General features: G+C 42.6%; 1 protein-coding gene across 1 annotated transcript in view; it reads left to right on the top strand.

Moving 5' to 3' along the window:
• PGM2L1 (phosphoglucomutase 2 like 1) overlaps positions 1-27,442 on the top strand; it is an 865,950-nt gene that overhangs the window by 389,089 nt on the left and 449,419 nt on the right. Inside the window, exon 5 of the mRNA XM_044072679.1 lies at positions 2,771-2,854. Coding sequence (XP_043928614.1) covers positions 2,771-2,854 — 84 coding nt within the window. The remainder of the gene's footprint in view (positions 1-2,770; positions 2,855-27,442) is intronic.

Raw genomic sequence — 27,442 nt, 5'->3', positions numbered from 1 at the left:
CAGGATTCGTGAGACCACCTCCACTAGGAGACCAGTCACCAGCAGAGTACCTCAGGGGTCTGTGCAGGGCCAGCTGCTGTTTGCATCTACTTTTTGGAAAGCAAGGGTAGTGTCAAAGGCCTCTGACTCATCAAGTTGGCAGGTGACTATAACTTGGGAGCTGTCATAGATTCCCCGCACGACACTGGCATCCTACAAGAGAGTCTAACACAAATAAAGCCATGGATTTAAACTCAACATGAAGAAATGCATTATAGTGCCCTTTGGGAAATCATCTGCCCAAGCTAATTACCCAATCGATAAAACACCCTTAAGAGTTGACCTAGTAGTTTGGTTTCCGGTAACATATGTAGATAGTAATCTGGCCTTCTTGCAGTTGGGCAAGATAGTAAAAAAAATCATTATTTTTCACCCAACTCCTAATCAAGATACCAAGGAAGTTGCAATAACACTCTTCTCAGCCCTTATTAAACCCATCATTTTGTTATGGGCATATACCTAACCAGGCACTTGCAACAGATGGAATGTCCTCAAAAGTTCCTCACCAGGAGAATCTGGGGTATGAATACCCTGACCTACTGAAATCACCTTAAGGCCTTATCTCTGTATTCAATTTCCTACAGGTTACTGAGAGGTGTTCTATGCCTGGCATCTAAGGCATCCTCATATTCAGCTCTTATGTATCTCTCCCACATTTGTAAAACAGCGCCAGAAACTCCAGATTCAAGGACCTGAACTTTGCTTGCAACAGAAATAGAATGTGCTGGAGAGACCAGTATATGTCTCAAAGGATCCCCACATTATGAAATAAACTCCATAGCCAAGTTAAGTAGAGTTCATCCCTGACCCTCTTCAAACAAAACCTTGATCATAGTGGTTTACTATCATTTAATTGAAGTGGACTCTGTCGAATCCACTTCATGTGAAACCCGAAACACGAACATTGGCAGTGTCGAGCTCCGATATTGCCAAAGTACAAATCTCGCCCCTATCTCGACCCATGTTAAAGCTTATCCCTAGGTCACATTCGACAAGTATTTTGGCAATTCCGGAGGTCGGCAATGTGCATTTTTGTAGACTTCTGTCGATTATATGACCATTCAACTGAGTCCGTTAAAAATAATGATAGTAAACCGATCATATTATGGGAAATTGCAGATTCACCCTTGATCTTGCCCCCTTGTCTCTGATAGACAAAGGTCAGCAGTTAGTAAATTAATTTCCAACTTAACATTCCCCCTCCCCCCCACATGTAACCCTTCGCTACCTCCTTACTAACATACTCAACCTTATAGGCATTCAAGGTTCACTGATGCAAAACTGGGTTGGTTTGCATGGCTAGACTAAAGACTGTGGTTGTCATTAACCTAGTATAAACCTATGAACTGATATACATTAAGTCGGTTGCAAATAAAAAACAAAACCGATAAGATTGCAAATTGGTTGCAGTCCAATAAGAAATTCAGTAATACAGAATTTACAGTGAGGTAGGCAAGGGTATACAGGAATTAAGCATGTTAGATGGAAAGGATATAAATTTTATAAGGCAATGGGGGGGGGTTAGGTCAGTAAAACGACTGGCAGGGGAGAGGAAACTATATAGGTAAGGAAGAGAAAGAGGAGAGGAGTGCAGTGGGATTTACGAGAGATGTGTATAAGAAAGGAGGAAATGAGAAGAAAGGGAGAGGAAGGGAATATGCAAAAGAATGGATGAACTGCATGCAGTCACTGAAGTTAATCAGATAATAGAAAGAAGAACATTTAGAGAGGTGCATGATGGTAGTTTAGTTACGTAATGCCAAATTGGGAAAAACAAAAAGCATTATCTTTTTAAAGGATTTTTTTTTTTTTACAGTTGTTTGATGGAGTTTAGCATGTTATTATATTTCTTGCAGGTAGGCAGGGAAGGATTACCATAGCTGAGGTGGAAGATGAGAAAAATTATGATACTTTGAGGATTGTAATGGGACATTAGTACACCTGCCTGCCTCGGTATAGAGGTTTATTTTATTTATTATCTGCTTTGTATGGAGTACCCAAGTTTTGGATAGAAAGGTTTTAATGCAGAGCATTATGAGTTAACAGGAGCAATTTGATGGTCTTAGAAACTTTTAGATGCAGAGCTACATTAATGCCTGATGGTCCTGCTCTCGCAGAGGATGGATATTCTCATCCAGATTTCCCATTATTTTAAGTATATGTAACATATATGTATGAGTAGACATGCGTATGCACACACACACACATCATGAAAGCAAGTGTGCAGCTACAAAATAACATTTCCAATGTTGTACATTCGATAGTAATGTTTTTGTACAGTATTTTTTTTATTTCAGGATGTGTATGAATATTGCTAAAGTTTTAGTTTGAAACTTTTTGGCACTTGTACCTCTTATAGTTTAGTAGTGCCTCATGAAGAACATTTTGCCCATGCACTTGAGTGAATAACTCTGCTGTTCATACATATATACACACTACACTTCAAAAATGTTCTTCATTGAGGAATCAAAGTTATGTTCCCAGCACCATCAACTTTTACCTAAGAAGAATCAAAGCAATTTGAGGCAAATGTTTTCCATTGTTTAACATTTTCTCAGTGCCTTGGCTATCTTCTTTCTTGTAAAAAAAAAAAAAATGCAGTTTAGACAATTTCTGTTGTACAACGGTGTAATCGGTTTGGTTGAAAGCAACTTTGTAGTAATTTTATTTCCACCTTGCTTAAATAATGTGTATGATAGAATTCTTATTAAAAAATATTCTTGTGTTTTAGCCCTTTGCTGTTCAGCAACTCAAAGCAACTGCTGGCATTATGATCACAGCTTCCCACAATCCTAAAGAGGACAATGGTTACAAGGTAAGCACTTAATGTTTCTTTTTTGTTTTGTTTTGTTTTTTGTTTTAAATATATGTTTGTATGATTCTGAATGTAGAATCTTGCATCTGAAAAAGAATAAGTTGGTTCCTTAGCCTTCCTTGTTTGTTTTTATGGCAAACTTATAAATCCTAATTAACCAGCAATATATGCATTGACACCAATACAGATATTGCCTTTCATGTAATCCTCTTCTGTTTGTAACAAAAAATTCTTAATTTGCATATCTGTCATCTACAGTCCACACTGCTAGATTCAAATAGCCAGTAATCAGTGATTCAGTCCAAAGTTTAGAAGATAGTTTGATGTTTTCCAAACTTGAACAGCCAACCATAGGAATGTTTTTCTCATTTCAAAGTGTGTTCTTAAGTTAAATGAAGGAATCTTATTTTTAACAAATCTAGTAGTAAATAATAACATATGGTCTTCCACTCATATGTATATCTGCAGAGCAAGACGGTGTATTTCGTTTAGTGGTCATCCAACTTAATGAGACATTGCAGGTTTTGTAGTGGAATCTACTACAAGAGCTATGGCCTCCTGATCAGATACCGCCAAGAGCATTTTTCTTGAATGTACACCCACTGAACTTTGAGTAAATCAATAAAGGGTTGTTTTTTGCAGTCACACAAACATTGGATTAAAGGAAGATGTCTGCTAAGGGTGAAACACAACTTATGCAACCAATATTTCACAGCAGAGTGAAAAAAAATGTATGAACCAACACACAGGAGTTTGCTTCAGGTGCTGTCTTTCCAGGGCATCTGTATTTTTCAGATGTTGACCTCCCTTGTGCTACTTTCATAACTTATGTGGACTTGTACATGTCCGTCATAGAAGTAATGTTGCTTTTGCAATCACCAGCTTAATTTCTTCTTGCTTCTTTGATATCAGCATTTACTTGTTGTACTTTCCATCTTGAATACTCCATTGAATGATCCTGGTGTAACGTACAGTTGATAAATACTATATTTTATAATTCTGGGGCCTTCACTTGGAGAGATTCTCTTCATATTTTGTTATGTAATTACTTCCCCACAGGTGTCCATTATTTTGTTTGTAGTAGGTAAACTGTACCTAATGACTTAAACTCTTAGCACTGTCCAGGTGCTTCCCATAATTTTGAGGATATGAACACTGCATTAAAAATAATCAGGCTATTAAAATCAGAACACTACTCTTTGTTGTTAGCATTTCATTAAAAGATATACATAAACTAGAGGGGGAATGACAATATAGATATTGCAGAAAAAGTAAAACCCAAAAGCCAGAAAGAAAGGGGGCAAAGATGATTTAAAGAATGTTTTCTGTAGGTTATAATGATGATGCACCTTTCCGAGTGTAATACAGCTTGTCTGAAAATTGAACACTAGTCACAGTTATTGGTCCTGGTTGTAGAAAAGCTGGCCACTTGCTGACTGAACTTGCAACCCTTGCCATTATACATTATATTTAAAAGTGGAACTGCCACCTAGGTTGTGCTGTTCTGTTCTGTGGAGGAAAAAAAGTGTGCCTGAAGAGATGTGAATGATTATAGAATCCTTGTGTTTAGCCACTATGCTGGAACTGCTATTATTTTTAGTGCTGTTTAGTTTTTACCAGACATGTGGACACCAACCATAGACTACTGATTATTACAGGCATATTTGTCTGGTTTAGGAATTTTGCTGGAGTCATTTCTGCAGCCCGAGCAAAAATGTTGGATCTGTGTGCATTGGGTTCGCAAAGCTTATTTAACAGAGGCCATTGCAGAACGTGAAAGGACAAGCATATTGACCTTTGCTCCAGTTTCTTTAAAAGGAATAGGGGAAAGATGCCCACCTCCTCAGTCTTGGGATGAAGAGGAAGATTGTTATATCTGACATATATTCTTGTCCTCTACAGAGTGGTGCACACAATGATGATGATGATGATGATGATGATGATGATTCTCAGTGCCTTAGTATTACCCTAATCATTTTGAGAAAACTGGCAGTTTGATGGTGTAGAATTTTGAACTGGACAGAAAAATCAAGGTAGTGCCAGATTAAGATGTGAAAAGAACTCTGGGTTATTCCCTCCTGTATTGATCCTGTTGAATACCACTGCTAAGGATTATGCAACTCAGCTTGTGGTCCCAGAAAAAGGCAGACATTATATAACAGATCCAGCTGCAATTTCATTAAAATGCAAACAATTGTAGGAGAAAATGTTGGTTTTTACATTGCTTTTCCCACACACAACAAAAATCCAGAGTGTTGAACTTATTTAAGCAAAGGGTATATACTTTATTTATTCATTCATTTGTAAATGGTCATGAACATGACTGAGCATCAAAGCCCAGTTGTGCATCATAGTCATGAAAACTGTTTTTTTCACCTGTAATTAATGGGGACACTGATTATCTGTAAGACATCTAAACTAACGTCTGCAACTAATCATCTGCAGTTATATGTAAATGATGTGTTGTTGCATCTTTTTTGATAATGTTCTTCGTGTTTCACTGTTGCAGTCATAACTGCCAGAATCCCAAAGTCTGATTGTTGTCGAATCTTTTTCTTGTTGTCAGAAAAGTTAATAATTGTATAGCGTGGGAAACAAATACCTCATAAAGATTTCCAAGGCCCTGACCACGACGCTTCTTGTTGTCGGTTCTGTGCCAGGTTCAACTGGAGTTCAAAAAAGACAAGGACAGGCCTCCGAGGTCCAAACAGCCGCTTCTGAACCGATGGCCGATACAGACTCAGCCATCAAGGCCCACTATTTTAACTGCTGCAGGACAGATGGGTCCGGAACCGCTGTGCAGGTACCACATCACTATTTCAAAGGCAAAGACAAAGACTCCTTCTAAGTCTAAAGTTCCAGCTCAAGCTGCTTCTGAATCCACTCCCAAGACACAATAACAATTATTGAGGATGGCTGAAGATTTGCTTACAATGATTAGGGGTTCTCACCCCCCTCCTGAGAAAAGGCCTCGACAGGATGTTACTCTGGATTCCTCTGACCAGGCTTCTGTATCTTCTGTTTCTTCCTCTGATCAGGACTATTCCTTCCCCTTATGAGGATGGATGCTGAGGATTCTTTGCCCTCGGCCTCTCCGCCTGAGGATTTTTCTTTGGGGAGACTGTGCAGGAGATGAGGGAACATTTTCATTGGGAAGGGCAGGAATAGTCTGCCTCCAAAAAGAGGCTTAGAGAATTTCTTCTTCTTCCTCAGCATAGGCCTTTAGCTATCCCTCCTGTCTTGGACATTGTAGATGATGCTTTTTCTGAGGCTAATTTGAATCCTGATTCCATGCCTCCTGCTCCTTCTAAGCCTGATAGATTTTATAGGGTTCCTGACTCTCATTTATTTTTATTTAAAACCCTTCTGGATCCTGAAACTATTTCTCAGGGCTCTAAGGCTGCTAAGGTTGCTACTTCTAAAAATCCTATTCTATAGACAGGTGGGGAATGTCTGTAAGGGCTTTAAATTGCCAGTTTCATATGTTTAAATATCAGCAATTTCTTTTGTCTGTTTTAAAGCCAAAGCTTGCTTCCCTTCCTGCTTGTGCAGAGGATAAGGAACTTCAGGATGTTTTGCATGCTACTGAACAGGTTAACAAGCATAGCTTACATTGTGGTTTTGATGCTTTGGATGCTTCTTGCAGGGCTGCTGCCTCTGGTACTGTGATTAGGAGACATGCCTGACTTCGTGAACAAAGTTTACCTGAACAGGTTAAGGCTAAGTTATTAGATGCCCCTGTTCAACAAGATGTTCTTTTTGGTTCTAAGGCTGAGGAAGTTATTAAAAAGATGGAAGAAAAGGCAAAGTCCATGCAGACTGTAAAAGATTTCTTGCAAGTTCAGCCTCCTAGATTTTCCAGGAATTGGCCCTCTAAAATTGGTCCTTTCCCAGGCCTCAAAGCCAGAGGTCGTGGTCAAGGTCAGACCTCATACAGATCTAGACAATGGACTGCTAGAAGGAGAAGACAGATCCCTATCTCAAAGAAAGCAAACTCAATGACTCTCTCGGTTGGGCTTCAGGACCCTTCACCTGGACGCCTCGAGGAAAACTGTCTCTTTTACAGAAATTGGACTCATATTACCCAGGACAGATGGGTATTGGACGTGATTTTAAAAGGTTACAAGTTCCACTTTCACACTTTGCCAAGGACTCACGGTTGGCCAGATCTGCCAAAACTTCAATGGTCAGAGGCCTTAACTCAAGTGGATGCTCTTCTGGCCATGAGAGCCATAGAACCTGTTCCACTCTCGGAAATGGGAAAAGGGTTTTATTCAAGGCTGTTTCTGGTCCCCAGAAAACAAAACTCATGGAGACCTATTCTGGACCTTTCTGTGTTAAACACCTTTTGGAAATTCCAAAGTTCAAGATGCTTACTCTGCAACAGCTAATTCCAATGCTCTCTCAGGACGCCTGGATGGTGACATTGGACTTAAAGGAAGCCTATTTGCATATCCCTATCAGACAAGAACGCAGGAAATTCCTCAGGTTCAAGGCAGGTTCGAGGCACTTTCAATTCTCTGTTCTGCCCTTTGGTTTATCTACTGCGCCCAGAGTCTTCACCAAGTGCCTGGCACCAGTAGTGGCTTACTGCAGACTTCAGGGATCCAGATTTACCCCTATTTGGACGACTGCCTTATTCAGGTAGACAGCAAAGATCTTCTGCTTCAACACCTGGACTTTGTTCAACGTCTTCTCCTACTACTGGGATTCTCAGTGAACATAAAAAAGTCACATTTGATCCCTTCTCAACAAATGGTTTTCTTAAATACAACCTTACAAAGGGCCTTCCTCACTCCAGAAAAACAAACTCAGCTGGCTTCTACTTTCAACACCTTGGCAACTCTATCTCAGCTCACTGCAAGGAAATTCCTGCAGGCTCTGGGCTACATGGCTTCCTGCATTCTGTTGATTCCAAACGCAAGACTTCACATGAGAAAGCTTCAATGGTATCTGAAAAGTGTATGGTCACAGCATTACCACGATCTGGATATTCTGATTCCTCTGATCCCCTGCCTCCAGAAGGAGTTCCTCTGGTGGTCCAGGGCATGCACTTTAAACGAAGGAAAACCTTTTCGTCTCCCTCAACCTGCTCAAATCCTAACCACGGACGCCTCGGATTATGCTTGGGGAGCACACTTTCTAGACAATTGCCAGCAGGGAACCTGGACAAAGGACCATCTTCACTGGCACATCAATCTGAAGGAAATGTTGGCAGTTCAAAATGCCCTTTAGCCTTCAAAACCTTTTACAACCAGGGCCTACAGACAACACCACGGTCATGTGGTACATCAACAAGCAGGGGTTCTCATTCATACCCTTTACAGACTAGCTATGGGTTTATGGGACACAGCTCTAAATTTGAATCTGCATCTCCAGGCTCAATTCATTCCAGGGAAACAGAATCTCTTAGCAGACAGCCTGAGCAGAAACATTTCAGATCCTCACGAATGGATGCTAGACACCAACTTGTTCAACAGGATTACTGCAGTTTGGGATGTCCCCAGATAGATCTGTTTGCATCCCATCTCAATCATCAGCTGCCTCGCTTTTGCACCAGGTCCTTCCACAAAACAGCATGGAGAGTGGATGCCCTGTCCTTCAGCTGGAGAAGCCTTTCAGCATATGCCTTCCCTCCTCTTCCTCTACTGCCTCAGGTACTACTGAAGATAAAACAGGACAAGCCCAAGTTTCTCATCTTGATTGCTCCAAATTGGCCTCGACAGTTTTGGTATCCAACCTTAAAGCTCCTGGGATTCTCCCACTGAACCCTTCGCTTCTGTCCCAGCATCAGGGTCAGTTACTACATTCCAATCTCAAGACCCTTTGTCTGGCAGCTTGGCTCTTCAAAGGAATTTGATTTCCTCTAGTCTTCCCAAACAAGTTTTGGATGTTCTTCACTAGGAAATCCTATGCCTCTAAATGGAAGAGGTTTTCTATTTGGATGCAGGACCGAGGCTCTGATCCTCAGGTTCCTGATCTCTCCTCTATTTTGCTTTACCTTTCGAACTTTTATCTAAAGGACTTTCCTTTTCTTCCATTAAGATTCATGCTTCTGCTATCTCTGCGCATTCCCGTTCTGATCCTCCTGTTTTTCACATCCTTTGGTGAAGCAGTTCTTGAGAGGGGCTAAAAATTTGCAGCCTCCAAGGACCCCTCCTGTCCCTGCCTGGGATCTTAATTATGTTTTAGGAAAACTTACTTTGCCTCCTTTTGAGCCTGCTGCATCTTCAGATATTAAGTTTCTATCCTGGAAGACTGTTCTTTTGTTAGCATTGACCTCTGCCAGAAGGGTCTCAGAGTTGCAAGCTCTCATGGCTGTGGAACCATACCTTATTTTCCATCAGGACAGAGTATCCTTGAGGACCAATCCTACTTTCATGCCTAAGGTGATTTCGAAAGTGGCTTTAAATCAGACTATTCACCTTCCTACTTTCTTTCCAAATCCTCAAAATAAAGGGAAAGGATTTTGCATTCATTGGATGTGCACAGACAGTTACGATTTTACTTGGACAAGACTAAAGATTTCAGAAAGTCTAACCAATTGTTTGTTTCCTTTGCCTCCAGTTCTCTTGGAAAACCTATTTCTAAACAAACTATTTCCAAATGGATTGCTTATGGAATCAGATTTTGTTACACTCATCATGGGAAACAGTTTCCAGGGACCATTAGAAGTCATTCTACTAGAGCAGCTGCTACTTCTACAGCTTTCCTCAGAGGAGTCCCTACCAAGGATATCTTGTAAGCTGCCACTTGGAGTTCTGTGCATACTTTTTCCAAGCACTACAATCTCCCCTTGTTTTCTAAGTCTAGGGCAGGCTTTGCCTCTGCTGTCTTGCAGGGTATTCTTGCCTCCCTTCTTCTATCTAAAGCCTCCTCTACACTGCTTTGGGATTCCACCCTACAGTTATGACTGCAACAGTGAAACACGAAGAACATAGTACAGTTGTGTACATCTATCATAAATGTAGATGTTTCCCTCCTATCCCTCTTTTCTCTTATTTGTGGTGTATTTGTGTTTCCTTGTTGGATTCATTTTTGATTTGTTGGGGATTTCTGACATCTAGGGCAAGAAAGGCTGGAGAAGATGTGACATCAGGATACGGACCCAGACTTTGGGATTCCAGGAGCACCCTACAGTTATGACTGCAACAGTGAAGACACTCGAACATCTACATTTATGGTAGGTGTACACAACTGTACTTTCCTGTGAGGTTACTGGCCACTTGTATTGTTGTAATGTAATAAGGCTAATGGGCCCGACCTTATCCTGATAACTTGAAGACTGAATTGATGCCCAGTTTACTAAGTAGGTTTGTTTATCAACTAGTTGATGGCCTTTTAAATTGCTTTGATTTTTTGACCTGTTGGCTAACAGGTAAGTAAACTGGCCTTCATTGGACCCAACTCAGCAATAAACTGGCCATAAGAGAAGTGTTAAGTAGAGCTTGTATTAGGACAATGTTGGAATGAAAAGTGTTATTCCTGCCATACATGTAAGCCTTTAAGCCCCAAAGATGTATTTTCTGTAGGCAATAGAAGGTCAGAAATGGCAACAGAAGAATAAGTAACCCTTTATCAGTAGTCTATTGTAATTTTGAGACTTGTAATTGTGAGTCTTGTAATTACTAAGAAAATACATATTGTGTACACACACACACACACACACACACACACACACTCTAAATGAAAACAGCAAATGTTGACAGTGGCTGCTATAAAGTTATTGGTTTACATCTCAAATGTGAGGGTTTGCATCCTCTCATCCATCTGCTACTCATATGCTAACTCGGAACACCATACCTGAAAAGACATGAAGTGATCTTTGACTTGGTACATTTTCACTGGTAGAGTTGTGCTGTTCTGGGGCTTGCATTTTTGAGACTGAATATAAAACTGTTATTCCCCTTACCACCCGCATTCTAGGTTTCACTAGACACTGAGGATTTCAGACCAGCTATTCCTGTACAAAGTTCCATCACTTGGGGAAAGCTTCTATACTGTCCCATGGTCACAGTGGCTGGCTATTTTGGACAGATGGGTGTTGCAGGTGATAAATGGAAGTCATATCATCAAACTTTCCTAAGTAGCAATTTTAAGTAGTATTCCTCCAAAAGTACAAATTTTGGATATAGGATTGCAGTTTGCTTTTTACCTTAACCCAAAACAAGGCAACATATCTGGTGATTCTTCACCAGAACAGGCTGTGATGTTCGTGTTTCACTGTTGCAGTCATGACTGTAGGGTTCGACTGCAACAGTGAAGACACTCGAACATCTACATTTATGGTAAGTGTACACAACTGTACTTTTTATTTCAAATTTTTGTGATCCCCAGGGAAGACGAGAATTAAAGATCATTACTGGATCACACGATGAACATATTTTGAACACAGAAATTTCAGGACACCAAACATTTGCAGCAGCTGTGGACACAGAGGATGGCTTCCTTTTATATTTCAACCTATAAAGCTCACTGAGGATATTTAAGACTCAACATAAGCATTTTCAAATGACTCATTTGGACTGTTCACAACTCCAAGAGTGTTTACAGTGTGCATAACTGCAGTCCTTTTAAACAGTAGATCCCCCAAATCAACAGTTTGCTTATTTGGGTGGTTGTTTGCAACAGTCTTTTAGAAACAGCTGTTAAATCACTTGTCTGTGGTAACAGTTTCAACCGTTAAGACATCAAAACATTGCAGAACTATATTACAACTAGTTCAGAGGCTACAGCTTTTGGAAACTCTATTGGATACTGCATTTTCATGCTGGTTAGTTCTTTGAGATAAAATCAGACTCTGTACTTTAAGCATTACAGTCAGAACTTGACAGAAGACAGAGCTTCATGGTTTTCATTTCATTTCCTCATGTATACTTATGGCTCATGTGCAAGGCTTTTCCTGAGGAAACGTTCAGTGGTAATTCAAAGCTTTGGAAACAGGCATTTGACCATAGAAATTTGAGTTCTTGCTTCAGTGGCAAAAATGTAGGTGGTAGGTAGTCATTTAAATTGTTTTAGAGTTGCTTTTCAATCCCCAGCTCACATCCTGTTTTTGTTTTGAATTGTATTTTGGGCAGGGGCAGCTCATGTTATAGGACTGCACCCCCCCACCTGTAAAATGAATAAAATAAATTCCCCCCACCTTAGAACATAAAAAAAATTAAAAAACCATTTCCGGACTCCACGCATGCGTGCTTAGTTCCTGGCTGCTGTGTAGCAGGCAGACCAGTACTCCACGCATGCATGCTCATTCCTGAGCTCCAAACTGTTCTGTTAGGCAGTCTGGATAGGGAAGACAGGAAACTCTGACCGCACAGACCAGAAGGTCACCGGACTGAATCGACCACAGGCTGGAGGCTCCAGCCTCCTCACGTCTCTCGGGGACCCAACAGCAGGAGGCTCCAGCCTCCTCATGTCTTGCGGGAGACCCAACAGCACAGGCCGTTATAGAGGACAGAGACATGTGATCAGGCTGCAGGATCGCTTATGGAAGACAGAGATAGGTAAGGTGTTTATGGAGGACAGAATATGGAGTGCCTCTCTCTCTCTTTCTCTGTGTGTGTGTGTGTCTCTCTCTCTCTCTGTGTGTGTGTCTCTCTCTCTCTCTCTGTCTGTGTGTTTGTAAAATGCCCCAGTTGCTACATGGTGGTGGGTAGAGAATAAGGCTTGAACCCTGTACCTTGGGCCCAAGTGACAAGAGCCTGAATTCCCTACCCACCACCATTTGTAAAACATTTGCAGATTTTTGCCTCATATTTGTTCTGTTCTGTTGTGTTCCTCATAAAATCTGTGGTTTCTGTATTTTTGTTACTTAACACATAGTAGTGCAGTAGTGCAGTGGTAGCATTGTTGCCTGACGGCTATAGGTCGTCTGGTTTGATTCTTGGCTGGGGTGCCTTCTGTGTGGGTTCTGCATGTCCTCCCTGTGTTTGTGAGGGTTTGCTCTGGTGTCCCTATTTTTTGGACTATATTCCCCCATTATTGGCTTCGTCCAGGTTTTTTGTGCCAAGGTTGAGAGCTATGGTGAGAACTGAACTCACTGAATATGTTTGGGGGCTGTATTCCCCCATTATTGGCTTTGTTCAGGTGTTCTGTGCTAAGATTTTGACAGGTATGTTGAGAACTGAATTCAGTAAATGGTAACTATTTAAGTTTCAGTCTTTCTTTCTTTCATAAAAATAGATTTGGCATAGTGGTATGTTGCTCTGACTGTTTTGCACAGGGTCCTGGGTTCAATACTTGGCAGTGAAATGTATGGTGGTACCACAGCATTTTATTTTAGCAACTTTCCAACATTATACAAGCAATGTTTAAAATGTGTCCCTGGTTTTTGGGCTTTTGTCCCCCCCCCCCAGTTTGAAGGGGAACAAAAGTTTAGTGATGCTTATGCTGAGTCTACTTACATTGTTAATAGCACAACAGGTAGTGTACTTGCTTTTAATGCAGAAGGTGTGGGTTCTACTCCCACAGTAGGTAGATGCATTGCTGATACTGTACTCTGTTGTAAAGGGAATGGATGCTGCAGTCCTCTTTGGTGAAGATACTTAGTAACTATGAACCTGTTATCAGTTTGCCATCCATTCCCTACTGCGATATTACTAGCTTATCATTTTTTTTAATGCAACATAGGCAATTTATTCCTCAAGGGCAACAGGCACTTTATTTGTAAATGAAACAATGACATATAAAGTTGTTTGCTAGCAGTAACCTCTTCATTAGTTAACATATTTCTTTAATGTGGAATTATTTAGATGACTTTTACTTCTTCAGAGATCGTGCATATTTACTGATACTGGTGGACTGTAGAAGTTTGAGTAGACTTTTATGATGGAAATGTTCTGAATTGGGCAGTTCTGTCATTATTGGTGCATGCATTTTGTTTCATTGTTTACTGGAAAAATGTTCAAAACAATACATTTAAAATGCCCTCTAACAACTGTACTGTATTGTACAAGGAATATAATTTAATACAGTCAGGAAGGTGTATCAAAGAGCATGTGTATGTTTCGTGTTCAAGGGGCCTATGATTTGAAAACAGCCCAAAATGAATCTTTATCTGCCACTGGCAAAATGTATTTTCTTTGAATGTGGGTTTCGATGAATGTGAGTTTCAAGGGCAGAGAAGTTTTAATGCAAAGTCTGTTTTCATTGTGAGACTGCATTGCTTTGTTTAGCAGAATTCTATTAGGGTTTATGCTGTAAAATATAAAATAAAACTTTCAAATGAAATCCATATCATCTCAGAAGTAAAGCAGTATGCACATTACAGTGTTTATGGCAAATGGGGCGAAATAACCAAGGAATGGGACATTGGAATGGCTGCAGGGGGGGCACTCCATTCGACCATGATTTTGTGAGGGGGGGGGGAGGGCAGCAAACTCATACTGCCCCGGCTGAACTATACCTCTCAACTGTCCAGAATTTTGCAGAATGAAAAGATTTTTGCTTCTTATTTTTGGTTTGCTCCTCATAAAATTTGTGGTTTTCTGTCAAATCATTTAGGAATGAAGTCACTAAATAATGACAGACATTGAGTTTCAGACGTCATAACCTTCAGAAAAATGCATGCTAAAGCAAGACCTGTTATTCTATCAACTGTTTATACAAGAGCAGTTTTTAATACTGTTTGTATGTTCCCCCAATATAATTGGCCTTGTCCAAATTTCCTGCATTAAGAAGTTGAGAGGTACGTGCAAATAAATCACTTTTATCGAATTAGGAATATCCAAACCTCTCAACTGTCCCCAATTTTGGCTCTAAATGTTGCTCTCCCCCTAATAATCCCTCTGCAAAATGGCAGTTTTGGAAGAAAACATGGAGGGTTTACAATTATAAATAACTGTGATGATCAGAGTTATAGATTATTTTTATTTCAGAAATGCATGTAGATGCTCTTATTTTGTTAGCTGGTCTAGTTAACAGTACTAATTTTAAAAAGGTGTCCCTTCTTTGACAGGTTCCCAGCTGTACTCTGTGGCAGTTTTATATTTTTACATAACATATTTGGTCTTTTTTTCATAAAATTGTGGTTTTTCTGGCAAATTAGTAGCAAATCATAAAATATTGAAGTTAGAAAATAATGGCAGACATTTGAGTTTCAGATTTCATACCCTTCAAAAATTCATACTAATGCAAGACCTACTAATATTCTATTATCTTTCTAAGTTTATAACAGCAATATTTAAAAATTGTCTTTATTTTTGGGCCTGTGCCCCACTTCTGTGTATGGCTTTGTCCAGATTTCTTGCTCTGAGGTTGAGAGGTATGAGTGTCAGAGCCATCACAGTCAGCCAGAGACAATTCAAACTGTAACCTACTTGTTTCACCCTACTCCCCATTGTAGTGGCCCTGGATGTGTCCAAGCAAGGCAAGGAGCAGTTATGTAGTGTAAGTGTGCAGAGTATTACCCATTCCAAGGTAGACCACAAGTACGACCGTGGCTTTTCATCTGTCCTTGATTTTGCAGAACGTTCTGGTTTTCTGTGATATTTTTATTATTCAGAAAATGCATGCTGTGACAGTGCCCTGTTGCTCTGTGTTTAAGTAGCAATGCTTTAATGACCATCAGGTAAGCGTGTCGGAGATTGTAAGATGCAAGCAAGCTTTAATAAGCCTACTGTTAAAGAATTACCAACATTGAAAGCCTTTCACTGTTGCCATGCAGAGAATATTTACATAACTAGATAACGTATAAGCCTTAGGTATTGAAATGCATATGACAGAATTACAGTATTATCAGAAGCTCATTACGTTTGTTGGAGACTTGCAGTTATCTTTGCAGGCTTTACCCGTAAACTAAACAGAATGCCAATCTATCATGTGTGGTCCATAATTTGTGCAGTAATCCTTTAAGCTATTTATCTTGAGCTTGTTTCTTGTTCGCTGTTCATTTTTTACTTTGATCATGTGTTCCCCATGAAACAAGTCGATAGTTGTTGTCAGGCAGCAGGTCTTCTTTGAATAAGAAACATTTTTAAAAGTGGGGGTATCACAGAGATTGCTTCTTTCAGCATGTTACTTGGTAATTTTATAAAGCTGAATATAAATTATAATTAGAACTGCAGTGCAAGGAGAAGTGGTTTGAGCTGAGTGCTGCTTGTTTTTTTTTATACTTGATTTTGACTGGCATTCCAGTAATGTATTTAAAAAGCAATTTATTTTTTCATGCCTCAGCACCTTTGTGTTTCCATCTAGATATTAAGTAAGTTTTCATGTAGCCAATGCATTGAAATATTTTTTTTCTTCTACACTTAATTTTGTCTTGATTGGACTCTCGTAATGACGGTTTGGCACCCAGGGCAGCATATTTAATTAAAGTTCCAGTTGTTGTGGTTTTGAGCATAGCTCTACCCCTTTCTAGTTGGTCACACCCCTTCCCATTGGCCCCACCCATTCAGCTGTCTCCTGCAGCCCCCCTTTAATTTGAAGTCACCAGCCACCACTGATTTTGGGATCCCACTTTCAATCTCACAAATTGCAGTGAACCAAAGAATGTAAACTGACTAAACATTTTCTCCATGCAAAACCTCAAGGAAAATGTATCTGTCTAGTTTTTGAAAGGTTTTCATTTGATATTAAGTCTATGGTTTGTACAGACTGATACAGTGCCACATTAATATTACTCCAAGAAGCTAAAAGACGAGAAGGTAGTAATTGCAATAATAATTTGGAAATTGGTCATTGTCTCCAGGTTGAATTTTCAAATTAGACTTTTTCTGGGTCTGGCATTCTCTTGATATACCCTTTAAGCAGGCTTGTATATCTCTAGTTTATGAATAGCAGCTGGACAGAGAAGTGTTCCAGCTGGTAATAGATTACTAAGGGATCATGCTGATGCACCTCTTTGCAGTAGTTTGCAGACCTAGAAAAAACAAAAATTACTGAATCTTTTGACTTGATAGTGAGGCGCACTGATGTCCCATTCACTAGGTTGAATAAGGTGCCAGGATCCGCCACATAACGCACACATTCAGGTCCCTCAACAACAGGTACAAATATGACTCTGTCATTGTACATGTGGGTGTGAATGACCTGAGATGTACCTCCCTGGGCTACATAAAAAGAGACATGGAGGAGCTCTCAGATTATGTAGCCCAGGCGGGTATGACTCTAGTCCTGAGCAGCATCCTACCATTACCCAGAATGATACCACAGTACAAGCAGAAAATGATTGATTTCAACAATTGGCTAAGTTTCTGCTATTGTTCTAAGGGGAGCCAGTATCTGTCTGCCTGGGTTGACATGATTGACAGACCTCGATGCTTTGCCAGAGATGGCCTGCATCGGTCACCCCTGGGCTTCCGGATACTGGCCAAGGCTCTTGCCACCCCTGTAGTGCCTTTTTTAGGCAGTGTTCCAAAGACCAAATTACCACCATAACAGCTACAAACAAATGCAATCTGAGGGTCATGCTTCTCAAAGCTAGAAGTCTAATTCTCAAAATGCACTCACTCAAAGCACTCCTTAAAATGGAGAACATCGACATTTGTGCTGTAACAGAGACCTGGTTTAAGGCAGCAGAAAGCACCCCTGCACTTTTTCAGCCCCAGAACTTGGACCGAAGCTCCAAAGCCAGTGGTGTTTCCATATTCATAAAGGATGCGCACACCTCCAGACTGGTAACCCAACATAGCTAACATTGGGTAAGACAGCGATTCAGGTCATACCCTGTTATACGTCCCCAACCATGTCCTAAGACTAAGCACCGTGGAGAGTATTAGGGTCCAACCTAACACTCTCATACTGGGCGACTTCAACTACCCCTCCATTAACTGGGAAAACTACTCATGTACCAATACACTTGCTCAACGTTTCCTGGAATTCATTAATTCCAATGCCCTGGACCAGCTAGTTCTTACCCTCAATAGAGGTAGCAACATCCTTGATCTGGTCATTACTAACATGGGCGACCGTTGCTGTACAACAGTAGTCAACTTCTCCCTTGTTAGATCTGACCACAAACTAATCACCTTGGAAATCCACATCCACCCCCACAAAGGTAACCACCATGAAAAACTTTTCCAAAGCTAACTTTGGGCTCCTAAAAACAGATGTGGCTAACTTCATGGCACCCATGCAAATGGAGTATAGTTGCATGACCGCCAAATCGTACACCAATCCACTGTTTGAACATGTACACAAATGCATGGATCTCACTGTATCCAATAGAACCAAGACACTGTCCTCCAAAAAAGGAAAGCCAAGCTGGTGGTCCCCTGCCATAAACAAACTCTACAACAGGAGGAGGAAACTGATGTGGAAAAAGGTGAAGTCCCAAGACTGGAAAAACTCCCTTATCAGCCTCAACAAAAAGTTGAGATCCCGCATCAAATCCTCTAAAGCTAGCTATGAAAACAGAATTGCAGCAGATAGTAAAGATAACCACAAGGCCTTCTGTAGTTATGTAAAGAATCTCCACGGCAATACCCAGATTTGCTCTGAGCTACTGCACAATGGTGCCTCCTACACCAAGCCAACAGATATTGCCTACCTTGATCTGGCCAAGGCCTTTGATACCATTTCCCACTCAGGAATCATAGAAAAACTCACTAAGCTAGGCATCAACTCCTGTATCACTAGTGGGTTCCAAACTGGCTCACAGATAGAACCCACAGTGTGAAAGTAGCTGACTTCAAGTCAGACTGCAGACCAGTCACGAGTGGAGTCCCACAGGGATCAGTCCTGGGTCCTCTCCTGTTTGGTATCTACTTCTTAGAAGTCCAGGCCAACACGAAGGGACTCTGTCTGACAAAGTTCGCAGACGATTGCAAGTTGGGCGCCATTATTAACTCCCCAAATGATGCTGACATCCTACAGAAAGGCCTCACTGACACCAACGACTGGTGTCAGAACAATGGCTTTAAGCTCAATGCCAAAAAATGTGTTGTCATCCCCTTTGGGAAAAACCCAGTTCCCATGAATTACCACACCGATGGTAGTCCACTGAACACGAAAGGTGTTGTAGGAGATCTGGGAACACAGGTTGACGGCAACCTCTCTTTTGACCACCACATTGCCACTGTGGTCAGAAAGTCCTATGTGGCACATCTCATTACTAAGGGTTTTGCATCCAAGAAAGAGGTCATTGACTCCCTCTACTCTTCCCTCATTAGGCCACTCATCGAGTACAATGCCCCATTTGGCATGTACCTCACTAGACACCTGCAACAACTGGAGAGGCCACAAAAGTACCTCACAAAGAGGATCCTAGGCCTTAAAACACTTGTCTTATATGGACACACTCAAAAAAACTCCAACTATTCTCTGTCTCATATCGCCTACTTGGAGGTGATCTCTGCTTGACTTACAAAGCCATGTCTGACCCAGCTCTGTTAGAAATGCTATATCTAAAGAAATCCCAATCCCTCCGCACCACACGTGCCAGAGACCTCAACCTCATTACAATGTGCTGGAGGGACATGCTCATAACCCAGAGAATATCCATGCTATGGAATAGACTTACCATACATGTCAAACAGAGCACCTCACTGGCCCTCTTCAAGAGAAATCTTGATGAGTGGATGAGAAATAGAAAATTCACCTTGGGGATCACTCCAGTGGCTCTTCTCAACAGAGGCACTGGGAACTAAGGTCAGGTGGCACAATGTCAGGGTAATCCTATGGGCTAGGCTTGTAAAGGCACCAGGGCCATTAGCCTAGTACACACCTGTGAAGCTATGAACATGTAAAAGCACGGAGATTAATTTTCACAATTTCTGCTTGCTTAAAAACAGAAAATATCCATTTTGTTTTAAACACAAATGGGCATAGATGACAGTAACTCACACTTTCTACACCTCTTTTGCCATTTTCTTGTCCAGCAGACTAAATAATTTTCTTTCTCCCATTCAAGGGTCAGTGTTACTTACTACTCTCAGTTCTGTCTTTTTGTTTATGAAAAATTGTTTAGTTCTAAATAGTGATTCTTTTTTTTTTCAAAAGTACTTTGCATCATAAAAGAAAAAAGCTGACCTTGCACTAGAAAATCTCACTTATCAAAGTAGGAACTGTTCCTTAATTTGGGTGAAGATTGGGACTTTGGCCCTATATCCATTAATCTCTAAAATACTTGACTGTCTTTTCTATTGCTGTACATCTGCACCCTCAGACTTCTACCTTTTCAGTGAAACATTTCCTTAATGATGTACTATGTCTGTAGCTTCCAACTATGGTCACTGTCAAGCTTATGATTTGGATTTATTAGGAATCCTGCCAATGTTAAGTTGTCAATCTCGCCTTCATTCTTGCTGGATGGGTTCGGAGCCGATCCTCGGCTCTGACTCGGCCAATACTAAAGCTCGAGAGCTATTTCCAGCGACCTGAGGCTCCCCTATATCCCACAATGCTAGGCGGTAAATACCCAGATCTCGTTTGCCGCTTTAGCTACGAGGTGCTTGTTTCTACCGGCTCTGCAGGTTAATGACTTTTTATAGTTGTAAAACTTCAAAACCCCTTATTTTTTTCTTAGAATAGTTTTCTTAACAGTTTATTAGTTAACTATCCCTAGTTTCCTTCGGGTTCCCCTAGTTGTTTTTCCCGTTTATCCCCTGTTAATTTTCTTAGGCCTTCGGGCCCTCCTCCCTTCCCCTTAGCCATACTTATTGTGGGAGTGGTTGGATTATTTTCCCCTTTCTTAACAGGTGTGTCTGTGTGTGTGTGTGTCTGTGGCTCACAGTTTTTCTTTGGGATGTCTAAAGACTCTAAGGTCCCAGGCTTTAAGAAGTGTGACTCGTGCTGTCAGAAAATGTCTCTGACAGACGGTCACACTTCTTGTGTATATTGCCTGGGACCTTTGCACCTGCAGGACTCTTGTTCTGTCTGCCATGCTTTCAGTCCAAGAGTCCTGCAGGAACGCAAAAATAAATTGATACTGTGAGGCTTATTAAAGCCTGAAGGCTCCCTGACCCAGACCGTGTCAGGAAAACCTTCCAAGGCGTCGGCTCCAGCTTCGGAGCCGTCCGCTGGTGGCTCTAAGGCTTCTTCGAAATCGACTCCATCTGGAGCCGATGTTTCTAAGACTAAAACGGTTACCTCTGCTCCGGCTAGAGCCGAGAGGTCCGAGACTCAGGCGGCTCCGATAGTTTTGTCGGAGCCATCTACTAGAAAGAGGTCTAGATCCCCATCCACTGGCTCTATCCACTCGGCCCCGGGATCTCCACTATTATCAGAGAGGAACCATAGGTCCCACTCCTCTCGGTCCTCCAGACTGTCCGACCATGATTTAGAGAGGGTGGTGAGCAGACTTCTCAAGTCCCAGGCACTAGCTCAAATACTGCATAGCCCTACCCAACGGTCAGTGGCTATACCCATCCCTTCCTCAGTTCCTCCTCTGATTCCCATGAGTTCGGAGCCGGAGCTTCTCGGAGCCATGACTGTCGGTGTGTCGGAGCAGATACTTCCACTTTCAGCTCCGTCGTCGGCTCCGATCTCCTCCTTGGAGGGATCTGGGCGCCGGGCTTCCCTCGTCGGCTCCAAGGGAGCGAGTGGCATCGGACCCTTGTCCGAGCCCATTCTCCCTCTCTGAGCTTCTGCGCTGGTGAGCTCGGCCCCGACATCGGCCTCGGAGCCGTCCCTTTCAGTGCCAGGAGAAGTCCTCATCTCTTCGGAGCGGAGATCTTTGGCCCCGCCTGATCGGGGTACCTTCGAGGTCATGCGGAGCGTGCTAGACCCAGTGTCTGCTCCACGGTCGGCTCCCTCAGCTCCTCCCTGTACAGTGCCTGCGATGGTCTCTACCCACCCTCTCGTCCCAGACCGTAGAGAGCCAATGTCTCAAGTTTCCCCACTGGGAATATCCTCCTCTTCCGAGGCTTCTCCTGATCCTTCAGGACCCCCTCGGAAGAAACAATGCAAGAGGAAGCATATTGACTCCCCCGAGTCTATCACCTCAGATACCGACTTGAATGAGTCTGAAGGGTCCCCACGGTCCTCCTCTGAGGATGTCTCCTTTTCAGACATCCTTGAGATCCTTAAACAGAGGGGGAACTGGTCCACCCTTAACCCTTCAGAGGACGAGTCGGTCTACCTTGAGGCTTTTGGCTCTCGCCCTTCCACCTCCTGGGTATCTCCTTCCTTTGACCCCCTCATGGAAGTGGTGGCAAGGAAGGCGTGGACAGCCCCTGATACGGTGGAACCTACCCCACAAAGGCCGTCCAAGTTTATTACAGCTCCTAAGGACAAAGAATTCTTATCCAAGGGCATCTCTGTTGATGCTATGGTGGTGGCCGCAGCCACTAAGAAGGAATTAGCTGATCCTTCGGTACCTATCCATCCTCCTAATAAGGAATCTAGGACTATGGATAGGTACGGTAAGCGGATGTTTTCCTCAGCGACCTTTGCTATGCGTTTGCTGAACTACTTGTGTCACTTCACCCGTCTTCTGAGAGATATGATCAAGGAAATGGGTGATGCTTTGCAGGATCCAACAACTGAGGGGTTTAGAGACAAAATGAACTCCCAGCTGGCAACCCTGAATTCAATCGTCAACTCCTCCATGCGGCTTCTTTCTTATGCGGCCGATGGGGCGAGTAGGGCTGCTGGCACAGGTGTAGCTTTACGACATCACGCCTGGATGCGGCTTTGTAACTTTGCGGACCCTTTCAAGGCGTCCTTCACCAGTTCCCCTTTTGATGGTAATGCGTTGTTTGGACCTCAGGTGAAGGACACGTTGACTAGGTGCGAACAGGATGGCAAGACTCTCTCTGCTGTGGGAGTCCGGTTTTCTACCCCTTTAAGACCGTATCCCAAGGGTCAGAAGGGGGGAAATGTGGTTCCACAAATCACAGGGAGTCTCACCTGATGCACGCAGTCAGTTCCCCTCTAGAGGCAGAGGGGGGAACAACAATAGACGCCGCCCTAGGGGCAGGGAGGGTCCGCAGAATCAAGGTAGCAGAGAGACTCTCTCTGACAAACCTTTTCAGCTTCCCTGAGAAGCTGCCCGACTGTCCACCTTCGGAGGCAGTCGGGGGAAGATTATCACTGTATCCAGAAGCCTGGCTTTCCCTCACTCAAGACAAATGGGTACAGTCGATTATATCCGAGGGTTACAAAATTCCCTTTGTCCACATCCCATCCCAACCAAAAGGGCCCCTTCCAGACGTTCCACGCGGTCTAAGGGAACAAGCAGCGCTAGAAATATCAAAGCTGCTGTCTAAAAGAGCTATCCAGCCAGTCCCGGCAGACCAGCAAGGATCCAAAATCTACTCCAAATTCTTTTTGGTTCCAAAAAAGACAGGGGACTGGAGACCAATATTGGATCTCAGCAGACTAAACAAGTCTGTAAACAAAACAAAATTCCGGATGGTCACGCTTCAGTCCATTCTACCCTTCTTGGCTCAGGACAATTGGATGTGCTCAATAGACCTTCAGGATGCATACTATCATATCAAGATGCACAGACGCTCCAGAAGGTTCCTCCGCTTCCGGCTGGGAGCCAGTCACTATCAGTTCAGAGCCCTGCCCTTTGGTCTCACTACAGCCCCCCCGAGTGTTCACCAAATGCATGGCAGTGGTCACGGCTCATCTGAGACGGCAAGGATTCCAGGTGTTTCCATATTTAGACGACTGGCTCCTTACTGCTACCACCAGGCATCAACTTCTCGTATCCAGAGACTACACCATTCATACTTGTCAAGCTCTAGGCATTTCCATAAATTTCGAAAAATCTGCCTTGTTGCCTTGTCAGGCTATTACCTTTATAGGCGCCACCTTAGACACAATTCATCTTTCCGCAAAACTAACAGAGCAAAGAGTATCAGATATCCGCAAACATGTTCACATTCTTCTTCAATGCGACAGGATCAAAGCCAGGTTTGTCTTGAAGGTTTTAGGTCTCATGACAGCTGCCATTACACTTCTGCCTCTAGCACGCTTTCACATGCGGATCCTCCAGTGGATGCTGTTTTCTCAGTGGTCCTTCCAACAGCTCCCAATGTCTCACAGTATTCTGCTGACCCAATCATGCAAGAAGCATCTAACTTGGTGGATAACGTCCCCTCAAGTTCTTCAGGGCAGATCATTCGTCCCCCCCCTCCGGTTGCCACGGTGACAACGGATGCCTCCCTGATCGGGTGGGGGGGCATTGTCAGGGCAAGACGGTCCAGGGCACATGGCAACCTTTCGAAAGCCATCTGCACATAAATGTCCTGGAGATGAGAGCAGTACTTTTAGCGTTGCAAGCCCTTCAGCACTCTCTTCCCACCGGGACTATTGCAATTCAGACAGACAATATGTCTGTAGTATGGTACATCAACAAACAGGGTGGAACCAAGTCTTATCCCTTATGTCGAGAGGCACTCAGACTTTGGCAGTGGGCGATCTCATCTCAGCGGTTTCTGATAGCAACGCACATCCCCGGGAAGTCCAACGTGATAGTGGACAAGTTGAGCAGGGCCATACTCATACCACATGAGTGGTTTCTCAAACAGTCAGTGCTGGAAGAAATTTTTCAGAAATGGGGCCGACCTTGCTGAGATCTTTTTGCTACTCCCCAAAACAGCAAGTGTCACGATTTCTTCACCCTCTTTCCCCTACCAGGTCAACCCGCCAGGGACGCTCTAGTCCACGATTGGCCCCGGGGACTTCTGTATGCCTTTCCCCCCTTTCCACTGATTTCTCAAGTAATTCAGAAAGCTACCGCATTGAGAGTCGACATGATCCTCATTGCCCCTTACTGGCCTCGTCAGATATAGTTTCCGTTCCTTCACCGGTTTCTGTTGGAGCAGCCTTGGCATCTGGATCCAGTGCCAGATCTTTTGACCCATCAGTCAGGTCAGCTGCACCACTCCCTCCCATCTCTCAACCTCACAGCTTGGTTGCTCCGCTTCCTACCCTAGCCAGGCTTCCTTTAATTTCCCATTCGGTCCGTAACATACTTATAGCTTCCCACAAGTCTTCTACAAGAAGGATTTACAATAGCAAGTGGAAACGTTTTTCCTTCTGGGCAGCAACTAATAACATATACCCTTTCACTGCACCTATCCAGTCTATACTAGACTTCCTGGCAGAACTTTTTCACTCAGGTTCTTCTTCGTCTACTATTAGAGTACAATTGGCGGCTATATCTAATTTCCATGTCGGCTTTTCAGACTCCAGCATCATGTCCCATAAACTTTGCAAAGCCTTTCTAAAAGGTATCTTTTTGCTCAAGCCCCCAATTAGAGACCCCTCACCTCAGTGGGACTTAAATTTGGTTCTCTCCCCCCTTCGAACCGGCCGCTTCCTGCTCTCTGAAATTGCTTTCATGGAAAACCCTTTTCCTAGTAGCCATAACATCTGCTAGATGGGTATCTGAACTTCATGCTCTTTGCAGTCGTCCTCCATACTTAGTTTTTCACAAAGACAGGGTGTCCCTTCGGACCAACCCTTCCTTTTTACCAAAGGTTTCTTCTGAGGCGAATCTGAATCAGACAATCGACCTTTCAGTTTTCTTCCCTAATTATTCCAACAAGGCAGAACAAAAGTTACATTTCCTAGATGTTCATCGCCAGCTTCACTATTATTTGGATAGGACTAAACAGTTTAGGAAGTCTAACCAGCTCTTCCTGTTCTATGCAGAAGGCAAGATGGGCCTTCCAGTTTCCAAAGTGTCCCTTTCGAGATGGCTGGCCTCTGTAATTTCCTTCATTTATGATCTCAGACACCAAAAGCTACCATCACGACCTAGAGCTCATTCAACCAGAGCGTTAGCTACGTCTGTAGTATTTTAAGACAGACTGCCCATAGATTCCATCTGTCAAGCAGCTACATGGGCTTCTCCTCATACCTTTATCTCACATTATAAATTGAATATGGCCTCCAGAAACCGGGCTAACTTTGGTTCCACTGTACTCAAGAGTCTGTTCCGATGAGCCACCCAGGATAAGGGTGCTAGGGACGCGGTCCCATCCAGCAAGAATGAAGGTGAGATTGACAACTTAACATTGAGAAGTTATGTACCTACCATAACGTTCCATGTTAGTTGTCTTCTTCTCGCCTTCTTTCTTGCGTCCCACCCTCCACCCCCCTAGCCTGGACAGACCGAGAGGATCCTTGGGATCTTTTATCTTCCACAGCATCAGCCACCTGTATTGCCCCTGTTTGATAGTTCTACAGGTAGTCTTTCTATAGAGGTGGATTTCCCTTTTCTCTGTCTCTAGGAGACCAGCACTGCTATTCTTTTAGCTATCAAACGAGATCTGGGTATTTACCGCCTAGCATTGTGGGATATAGGGGAGCCTCGAGCCGGTGGAAATAGCTCTCGAGCTTTAGTATTGGCCGAGTCGGAGCCAAGGATCGGCTCCGAACCCATCCAGCAAGAAAGAAGGCGAGAAGAAGACAACTAACATGGAACGTTATAGTAGGTACATAACTTCTCATTATGAACTATTCAAGCTTGCTTAATATGCAGAATTAAAATTTTCTTGAAACATTTTCTTGGTGTCTGTTGCATCATTACAGGTTTTTCTGTATAAAGTATCTTATAGTTTTCCATGATGATAAACCTTCACTGTAAACAAATCCTATATGTTTGGCTGATGACCTGTGATGCTCTTAATTGATGAGTAGAATAAGAGAAGAGAGCTTCTACATAGTTTGGATGTCCACAATTGAGTAACATACTAGTTGAAAAAGACTGAATATGCCCGCTGTCTGTCCATTTTGTGAAAGCAAAGTAAGGTTTTCCTGTTGTCATACAAACCTCAAGTGGGTAGCCTATTGTATTTTTCAGAAATGACAAGATGCAACAAGGCACTAGAGGAGTTTATTAATGCATATTCTTTTGGGGCCAATGTTACTTTTGTTGCTTATTTTAGGAGTGCCTGAACTTAAGATGTGCTACATGGATTGATTTCTGTTTATTTACAACACTTTACAAACTGAATATTCAGTCCTAGTGGTAGAGCAAGCTATGACATAGCTGTATGCAAAGGATTGTTCAACTGTCTGGTAGTCTAGATTACTTCTTATATCCGTTTTGATTTTTGCCTATATTCTGTAATTTACTTCAGTGGCTATGTACCGTGGGGACAAGATGGTGCATTGTCAGAGCAGAGGCACCTGTCATTTTCTTGGTGCATTCTGAATGAGAAGTTTTGCCTTTTTAGGTTTTGTGAATACTAGCTATGGTCCAGAAGAACATAGAAGGTCCTAAACTCTTACAAGTATAATCTAAAGGTTCCATGCTACATTCCCCAGGGGTGAATTTACAATTATCCATACAGGTGTTCATGTTAAAGACAGTGCCAATGGAACTTGGTGATATTATATGTTCTAAATGGTCACTGCTTTGTAGATGGCTGCTGGATAGACTACAGTGTTACAGCTACTTCTGTACTGAGTTGGATTTTCTTACCATAAGTAACACTAAGAAATGTTACAAGGGTTTCTGACTCGGAAAAACCAAAATGTTGTCTGTCAGTGGTTCGTTGATGGATATTTTGCTTCATCGCTTGTTAGTAGTGGCGTCAGCTACAGAGCTACATTGGTTATGCAGGACAATGACTACTAAAATAAATTGTCCAGGCAAGCAGCTACACTGGTGAGTAGAAACTTGTATGTTATCATTTACTACTACAGTGACCTCTTTAAGTATCTGCTGCCATAGTGAAT

Source organism: Protopterus annectens, chromosome 5.part0 (assembly GCF_019279795.1).
Source record: "Protopterus annectens isolate FY-2018-M chromosome 5.part0, PAN1.0, whole genome shotgun sequence".
NCBI classification, from domain to species: Eukaryota; Metazoa; Chordata; order Ceratodontiformes; family Protopteridae; genus Protopterus; species Protopterus annectens.
Note: the sequence above shows the minus strand (reverse complement) of the source record. Positions and strands in the feature narration are given on the sequence as shown.